This window comes from Chenopodium album, chromosome 27 (genome assembly GCF_948465745.1).
Source record: "Chenopodium album chromosome 27, dcCheAlbu1.1, whole genome shotgun sequence".
In the NCBI taxonomy this organism is placed as follows: domain Eukaryota; kingdom Viridiplantae; phylum Streptophyta; class Magnoliopsida; order Caryophyllales; family Amaranthaceae; genus Chenopodium; species Chenopodium album.
In genome coordinates, this window is record NC_137860.1 from 12,100,708 (window position 1) to 12,110,229 (window position 9,522).

General features: G+C 39.6%; 1 protein-coding gene and 1 non-coding gene across 2 annotated transcripts; one reads left to right on the top strand and one right to left on the bottom strand.

Moving 5' to 3' along the window:
• The first annotated feature begins 4,009 nt into the window (after positions 1-4,009).
• Positions 4,010-4,115, top strand: LOC145621689 (small nucleolar RNA R71). The gene has a single exon (XR_014108502.1). It is a non-coding gene; the product is annotated as a small nucleolar RNA R71 (small nucleolar RNA).
• A 4,163-nt stretch (positions 4,116-8,278) lies between these two features.
• Positions 8,279-9,118, bottom strand: LOC145621499 (germin-like protein). The gene is made up of 2 exons (XM_081676229.1): positions 8,992-9,118; positions 8,279-8,835 (listed from the first exon to the last, which is right to left on the bottom strand). The coding sequence occupies exons 1-2, from the start codon at positions 9,116-9,118 to the stop codon at positions 8,279-8,281; spliced, it is 684 nt and encodes a 227-aa protein (XP_081532355.1).
• Positions 9,119-9,522: the final 404 nt, after the last annotated feature.

Consider the following 9,522-nt stretch of genomic DNA (forward strand, 5'->3'; position numbering starts at 1 on the left):
TTTTCTACCTTTCTATGGTTTTCTAGTATTTTCTCCTTTATTTCTTTTATTTTCATTATTTTAGTTGTTTTCTCTTTACTTTAGATTTTATAGATTTAGTTTTATTTTATTTTAGTTTATTTGATTTTATTTTCATTTCATTTCCTTTACTTTATTTTATTTTCATTTTATTATTTTTCCTTTACTTTATTATTTTCATTATTATTTTATTTCTTTTACTTTTATTTATCGGTTTTAGTTTTATTTTACTTTATTTTATTCCTCGATTTTATGTGTGTTTGTAGGTGTTGGTTCCAAGTCTATATTGAAGCTAGCTACTGCATAGTTGAACCTTCATCACCATCATGGTGATGATGGTGATGGTGATTAAAGCAACCAGAAGCTACAACAACTCTCCCCTGCCTTCCCCTGTTCAACTCCCTTATTTCCCCTGCTCTAACAAAAACTTCAACTCCTCACATAGCTTCCCCTGCCCCTCACTTCACAGCAACTCCATCACCCCACGCAACACACAAAACACACGCAACCACCACCCAACAACTCCCTCACGCAACATCTCTAGCTGCTGCCACTTCCCCTGTTCTCCATCCACCGCAACCCCCATATTTCCCAAATTCAAACGCCAGTCAGCCACCCCAATTTCCACCAATTCGCGCCACCAATCGAACCCCTGCTTCAGCTCCACACCACGCAAATACCAGCAGCAACAATCGCCACCAGCAATTAAGCAACAACAACAATCGCAACCTCCCTTATTTCCTCCAAGCAGCAGCGCAACCCCAACCGCAACCTCAAGCCTCCATTTGCGCCACCGAATCAAGCTCCAATGACAGCAGCAGCCCTATTCAACTCCTCCGCAATTGAGCTCCTTCGAACCTCAGCAGGTGCGGGTGCACATTCAACGAGTGCGGCCGCACCCAGCTGGGTATGACTTGGGCCGTTGATTGATGATGATGAGCGGCTTTGATGACGGTGATTTGCTGTGTTGATTTGCTGTGTGAAGTAGGGGATTTCGCCCCAATTGAAGAGCAGCAAATGCATTTCTCTTTTGGATTTCTTTTTATTTCATTTTTCCTCTTAATTTTAGTTTTCTATTTTCTTTCTTTTTCTTTTATTGTTTTATTTTATTTTTCTTTTCTTTTCTTTTCTTTTCCTTTTCCTTTTATTTTCTTTTCCATTTTATTTTCTTTTCTATTTTATTTTCTTTAATCCTTGTATCTATAAATACCCATTTTTAGGTAGAGAGAGAAACAATTAGACAAGATCAATTAGAATTAGATCATTTTCCTAGCTTAGTTGAGAGCTTCTCTCTCTAGTTTAGGGTTAATTTTAGGAGTAGATTTTAGAGAGAGAAAGTGAAGAATTTCAATGGTGATTGAGAGATTGAAGATCCAAATGTGACAATTGTATTGGAGATCTACTCTATTATCAAAGAGCATTTCTAAACTCTATCTCATTTATTGCTTTGTTTAATATTCATTGTTTGGATTGTTGATTTTGATTAGAATTTGATGATTTGATGATTGATTTTGGATATTCATGTTTGTATTGGTAGAATTGATGATAATGTTTGAGTAGTTGTTTGGTTAGGGATTTGGTGAAGCTTATGATGTAATGAATTGATGTAAATTGGGGATAATTGATGGAGTTGATGATGTGATTAAACTTGGTTGATTGATCATGTGCATGTGTGTGATTAATTAGAGAGTAGCTAACTTTGATTATTGCACTAGATTGCATTGTAAGTTCACATTGATACGAACCATTGATTTGTGGCTTGCATTTACACGATTGAGGTGTCTTGTGATGTTTCCTAGCTAGAGTTTATCGTAGTTGACGCTAGTTAGACCTCTAAGAGAATAGCTTGATATACTCTTTTGGTTGCGTGATTGACTTTCCCTCACATTGCTTGACTTAGTCGACTTTCCATTCCAATTTGCTATGTTCATTGCTATTATTTGCGGATCCTAATCCCTGGCTCTTAAATTTGTTTGGTTTCCTCGTTTTAGTAGTTGTTAGAGTCATCTTTTACCCCTTGTCTTCGACCTAGCTTAGGCATATAATTGGAAGCATTTAGACATTACCGTTCCTTTGGGTTCGACCCTTGACTTACCTCTATACTTGTATTTAGGTTTGTTGAGTGTTTATAAATTTTGTTTGGTTTAGGGAGAATTAGCCCAACGATCTAGTTTTCCCCACGTCAGAGGAGAGAAGGGGGGGGGGGGGGTAAACTCCTATTTATAGGCAAGGTAAACGGAAAAATGACCGTTAACCCTAGCCGTTTTACTGTTCACCTCTCACAGGCCGACATGTGTCACAGGCACCACGTGGCCTGCCACGTGGCACCTGTGAGGGGCAAATGTTTAGGGGATTTTTACCCTAGCTACGTGGACCAATGAGGGGCTGCCACGTGTCAAGGGCTGGCAGGTCACCTCTGACCTATCCCCAGCTGACACGTGGCCTCCCCAGATACGTTCTCAGAATGGCGGCTTTCAGAGGCCCAATTCCCCAAATGCATTGATTGCGGCGTAGCCCACCTGCCCTAGGTCAGATGACCTAAGGGAGGGCACTTTTCCCAAGGACCCTATAAATAGGGAGATATTCCCCCAAAATGGGGGACATTGAGAAATTCACCAAACATTTATTACACCCTACTTTCTCTCTCATCAGAGAACTCCTGAGCTTGGAATCCAAGTAAGATCCCCACCTTAAATTCCGCACTTTTTTACTCTCCTTCAAGTTACTAACTTGAGCGTTGGAGGCGGAGCACCACCCAAACGGTGTCTTCGTCGATTTTGCTGGTATAGAAGCCCTTAGGACCAGTCTTCGAGTTGTAACTCTCCCAAGGGACAAAAACACCCAAAACAGGTGGGATTAATGTTTTTCCCACCGGTTCAGTTTGAATCGGTGGCAATACTCTCCCCTCAAATCCCGCCCATTTTCCCTCCTATTTTCCCCACCGGTTTTTAAAAATCGGTGGCCTTAAGGCGGTGCCTAACTTCTTTTTTCACCTAGTGATTGGTGCGTTTTAGGGCCTCCTCATGTTTCTTTTGGTCCTCCTCACGCATTTTCAATAAAGCATCTAATTTAGCCATCACGGGATCATTTGAAGGGGCTTTAAGTTGAAGAGGTTGTTAAGGTGGAGGAAGTTGGGGTTGATGGAAACCCGGAGGCCTATAAGGTTGGACATAGTTAGAAACATATTGACCCCTATTGCCTCTGGTGCCTTGGTTGGGAACATTGCTTTCTTGATTGTTTCCCATGTTACCTTTATCTCCAAAATTTTGATTTTGATGGTCATAGTATCGGGAATTAGGTTGTTGGTTTTGATTACCGTACCCTCTTTGGTTAGGGTGACTTTTTCTATGAAATTAGAAGGGCCTCCCCCACCATGGTATTGGTTATCATAACCACCACCACTTTGGTTCCAACCACGGTTTCCACCTTGATTTCAATTCCTCAATTGATTACACTTTGGCCTCAAGTTCCCTACATTCCCCATTCTAGGAGCAAAAATCATAGCATTGACATCTTCAACATTATCATCATGTTCATGGGGAAGGGGTTGAACTTCACAAGCATATACACAATGGAAGGTATCATGATCTTAGGTTTCAAAATTAGAGCAAAACATGCATCCTTGAGGCATTTTATTGTAAGAAGAGGGGGAAGAAGTGGTCATACCATTCCCTTGGTTTAAGGGAAGGTATTACCATGAAGATTGGACCTTTCTTTCATCAATTCGTCCATTTGCTTGGTCATTTTAGAGATTTGGGTAAAGAGATTGTTGATTGCGTTGGCTTTCCCCAATGCATAAACACCCTTACTAGAAGTAGCATCCCTTTCTCCTTCATACCAATCATCATAATGCTTTGCGGCCTCCTCTGTATTGTACTCCACTTCATCATCTTTTTTGTTCATGATCGGACCGCTGGCCGCGGTGTCTAGGCTTGTTCTCCCTTGATGTGTGAGACCTCCATAGAAAGTGTAAATGAGTTGATACTTGGGTATCCCATGGTGTGGGCATTGACGTTGAAGTTCTTTGTATCGTTCCCATGCCGCACTTAGAGATTCACCACTCTTTTGGTGAAAACCTCGGATCAAATACCGAGCCTCGGCGATCTTCTTATGGTCATAAAACCTCCTTAAGGAAGCCATAGTCAATTGGTCCCATGTTGTGAGAGAGTTAGGGGCACCTCCTTCTCTAGCCATTCTAGACCTCTCCCAATTAGGGAAAATGGAAACATCTTGAGGCGAATATATGCTTGAGTCACTCCATTTGCCTTTATTGTGTCACAATATTTCTCAAACTCTTTTAAGTGTTCATGAGGACTCTCAAACTTTCCACCCGAAAATTGTTTCCTCTCAATCAAAGCAATAAAATTGGGCTTGATTTCGAAATTGTTGGCTTGAATAGTAGGACTTAAGATCCCACTTTGTGCTCTAAAGGTTATAGGAGCCCCAAGACGACTCAAAGGTGTATTCTCTCCCATTTCAGGACCTTCTTCACTCTCAAACTTAAAGGTTGAAAAAGGGTTGATTTCCGGACTTGGTGATGAGTTAGGGCTATCTAATTCTTCACTTGAGGGTGAAGAGGGTGTAGTATCTTCTAATTCTCTTACTCCTTCTTTCGTTGGGGTGTAAGAATTTCTACTCTTGCTTTCGCTTCTCTTCGAAGTAGGGACAAAGAACTCTCTAGCTCTAGATCGATGGGAATCAAAGACCTTGAATGGGTTCTTCCTCTGTTCATACAACAAAGCTAAGGAGAATGTAAGCACTGACAAGTAACAAAAGTAGCAAACACTAGCAAAGAAAAAGTGAGATAGTCTCAAATAAAGCAATGAAATAGCAATGGAAGTCGTCTACCCGACAACGGCGCCAATTTGACAAGGTAATAATCACGTCGTTAGACAACTACACCTAAATCAAATACAATTTATAACACTCAACTCAACCTAATACAAGTATATGGGAAGAAGAGGGATTGAACCACAGGGAGAAACACATAAACACCACATTCATCGCTTAGAATCTAAGCTACCTCGAGACAAGGAATGAGAATAACTTAGAGATTAAACTAAGAGAGAAATAGATTAAAATCAATATAACTAGGCACCAAGGGGAATGGGTAGATGTAGATGCTATTTGAGCATGCTATAACATGAAAGCAAATCGATAGTGAACTAAGCATGCATGAACATCGAAACTAAGTCCAATCTAATCTCCTTCCGGAGTTAATCGGCTTCTCCTAACATAGTCTCTATGTTTCCATACTAGAATCATATATTGGGAGGTGCAATCAAAGAACCATCGATAATAATGAAACTTAACTAAGTCAACTTCCGTTTCATACATGTTAGCAAAGATTCACCTTTAAGCAACCAACAATGTGCACTTGCAAGAAGATTAAAGAATATCAAGCATGCAAAGGTTTAATCACAAATAACTTAATCCCAATATTATAAGCATGAACAATTAGCAACTACACCATCCCTTCACCCTTGGCTAAGTGACTACTCACAAATCATGTTGAAAACAATATCAATCATCAAATCAATAAGCATCAACATAATTAATAAGCAAAGAAGGAAAATCAAAGTAAATAAACAAAACTAAATACAAAAGTAAAGAGAAAGAGTAAGAGAATGCTCATTAATTGAAGTTGAAGATTTACAAAAGATTAAACAATCATCTTCTTCAAAATCCAAGTTCATCAATGAAGAAGTCCACACTTTCTCTCTCTACCAAATGAAGACTAATGGTGTTTCTCTCTCTAGATTAGATCTAAAATGTACATAATCATCTCATTACAATCCTAGGGGTATTCATATGCCCCTCACGTTACCCTAAAGAAAGGATTAAAAGTGCACGGAAATACCCACGAGAGCGTCCGCTCCATCGAGGGGGAGGGGCGCTCTACAGGATATTAATAAAGAAACCGACTATAGGGGAGCGGGCGCTCCAGGGTGCGGAGCGGGCGCTTCTCTCTAGGTGAGCGGCCGCTCCCTAAGCCTGTGAAACAGGGCTTGACAGAAAGGAAATGGTGCGACTAATCCTTTGGGGTGAGCAGCCGCTCCCCATGAATGCTCCAGATCCTTCAAAGTCCATGCTCCTCTCTTCTCCTATTCCAATGCACTCCAAAGGGCGAACTAAGCCTCGAGCGAGATCATGTGAGCACTCCATTAAACCTAATCAAATACTCATACACAAACATAAGTACAGTAGAGAAGGAAAGTGACAAAGCAAAAAAAAAGAAAGGAAAAGAAGGGGAAACACAAAATGGAACAAAGCATAGCTAAACTAAGACAAATTGCTTGGAAAAGGCTCAAACAAGTGCCAAATTAGAGGAAAATCCTTAGAGAATAAGAATAAAAGAGTGGCATAAATGCCACTCATCATTAACCTCACCCATTAATTTCAGGTCGGGTTTGTGTTAATCTATTTAAGTTTTGGGTCGAAAATCTCAATCGTAATCCGCTATTTTCGAGTCGGGTTTGTGTCGTGTTTTTGGGTCGGGTCAGTTTTTTCCAGCCCTGGTGTTAGCCACACGAAAAATGCCCTGAAATCCCTTTACATGGTAATATTTTCTAATATTTTGTTTAAATTGATTTTAGTCTCATATGGATCTTATATTTTGGAATAATGCAAATATGGTGATTAATATCATCCCTTCTCCAAATTGTACACATTTAATTTCAAGTTGTGTCAGAAAATTTATCTGCCTAAATTATATGTGATGTCATCACTTTATTTAATTTTTTTTAGTTAATTAAAATTTTCGGTCATGTATTCACTATTCATTTTTTTAATAATTTGAAAATATATTTTATTAATTAGTATCCTAATTTAGTTCCATAATTTTAATTTCTAACTGCGACAAAATAACGAGCTTATGTGTCAAAATCGTGCATTACGCGAGACTAATCTAGTGTTTATTATATATTTGTTATAATTTTTTGAATTTTATTTTACAACATTTTTTTATTTAAACAATATTTTATTTTTCTACCACATAAAATCACATAATTAAAATTTCACTGCCAATTAGCAGATGATTCTGTTAAGTTTATTACCAAAAAAAGGTTAAAAATAAATTAAACAAAGTAACCCGACCACCTCTCTACCTCAACTGCCACCCGTCCTCCTAGCCCCTGCCGGCGGCCAGCGCCCAGAGCTTCTGCTAGCATCGGCACGAACCTACCCCCCTCCTTTCCCCCACCCTATGCAGCCAACCTCCCCTCCCTTTTCCCCTTCTTGTTGCCCCGACCCCCAACCTAAACCGAAAACCACCTTTCTTCCCCTCCCTCACTAGATCGGCCTCCCTCCCCGTTCTCTCCACCAAAATCGACCCCCTCCCCTTCCCTTACCCATTTCGGCCATCCTTAACCCTAAACCACAACCCCAAGACTATCTCAAGCGAAACCGTAAAATTCGTTTCAGGTGGTTTGGGGTTGCTGGTTTAGGATTAGGGATGGCCAAAAGGGTAAGGGAAGGGGAGGGGGGTCGATTTCAGTGGGGGGGAAATGAGAGAGGAGGCGATTTCTGGTGGGAGGAAGGAAAGGGGATGGTAATCTGTTCGGAGTGAGGGTCGGGGCATCAAGAACAGGAAAAGGGAGGGGGGTTGGTTGCGTAGGTGGGGGAAAGGGAGGGGGTGGGGTCGCGCTGGTTGGGGGGAGGAGGTGGGGTCGCGTCGGCGCAGGTAGGGGGGGTTGCAATTGAGAGGACGGGTGGCAGTGAAGTGGAGGGGTGGCTGCAAGGTGGTTGAACAGTGGCTAAACCCAACTAACGGAAATAGTAACGACCTGGCCTTAGTCATTTTGTAGTGAAATATATATTTTAGGGATTTGTGTGTTAGCAAATCATTTTATCTTTTTTTTAAACGGATAGCAAATGTGACACAGAGTGCTTTCGGTGTTAGCAAATATCAATTTTTCCTTATAGTAATTCTTTCAAAAAAAATTTATGTATATTAATTAGTCAAACTATGATGTGGCACATGCATCAAGTTTATCGTGGAATTGAGATTTTGATAAATAGTACATGGGATATATGAATAATTTTGATTAAAAAGCAAAGGAAGAGGTAACAGAAATACTTTCGACTTGTATTACGTTATTGTTGCTTTATTTTCAGTAGATATATTTTCCATACTAGCAAAGCTTTTACAAATATTTTGATTTGGAACATGATAAGCTGAAATTACTAGGGAACGAACACTATTTATTATTTTGTCAAACCCTTTGCCACATTAAGAGCATGACTCTTCATTCTTTACTAACTAGTAGCTGCCCATACCGAATTGAGCCTGAAGATACTTGACCAAATTATCTTCAATCTGGAAACCCTTAGCTAGAACGTCAACAGAAATAGGCGGTTGAGACCCAAACACCGCGTTAGCTATTGTAATGACACCGGGGTTCTGGCTACTTAATCCTGAAATACCAAAACCGGGTGTACGACCAACATTGAATTGAAAATGAATGAGACCTTGAGGGAAAACAAAAACATCTCCCTTGTTAAGCAACTTAGCAAAGAGTTTGTTTGGCCCTTGAGGAGGGTTTGAGGTCACAAAACCTACATAGAAAGTCCCCTCCAACACCGTGAATATCTCAGTTGCTCGAGGGTGTGTGTGTGGAGGGTTAAGACCATATGGTGCAAAATCAAGCCTAGCAAGTGATATCCCAAGTGTGTTAAGACCTCCTAAATTTGTTGCTTGTACAACTGTTGCAGCGAACCCTAGCTTGTTGTCTGTGTCCCCCGGATTTAGTCCTCGGAACAAGAAATCATCCGGAGTAACCCTCATTGGATCTTTACAGAACAGTCCATTTACAAATACTGTAAATAAAAACAGGGTATAAAACCACAAAGTTTACGTTAATGCATGTTAGTATATAACTCTATATATATTGAGAAAAAGAAATATCAACCTACAAATATATATCAAAGAATAAACTAAGATTAGCTAATTTTGAGACTGAAACATGTACGTACATCCTTCAAGAGGTTGATTCACTCCTACACAAAAATCTTGCAGCTGGTTCGGATCGGTAGCGTAAACCACATATCTAGTAATAGCCAAAAGGGCAACATATGATATGAAAATTTTATAAGCTTCCATAATCGATCTTTATTGTGTTATGTATATGTTTTTAATAATGGAGAATTAACTTAGAATGATCTTACCAAAGAAAGTACATGACCTTTATATAGATGAAAAATAGATACTATTTGATGATTGCAAATGCTCATACATTTAGTCATCCCTTACAAATTTCAACTATATTCAATTTAATTTTCGTATTTGGGCAGTTAATGGCTAACGACTATGCCCATTATACGCATAATGCTTAGCCGCCTTTGGCGTGTTTTTACAATTAACATTATCAAATTTTTGTTTAATGTATCATGTGCCTCTTGTGAGAGTTTTAATTGGATAAAGGATGTGATTAGATTATCTTATATAATATTTTAAGTTAGTCATGGTTCTTAGTGCTGTGTTTCCTATATTTTCTGGTACAGTAC

Excerpts from the sequence above, each read along its gene's own strand:
- LOC145621499 (XM_081676229.1), bottom strand. The coding sequence starts at position 9,118 with ATGGAAGCTTATAAAATTTTCATATCATATGTTGCCCTTTTGGCTATT. Across the intron at positions 8,836-8,991 it reads GAATCAACCTCTTGAAGGAT|TATTTGTAAATGGACTGTTC; the intron begins GTACGTACATGT and ends TTTTATTTACAG.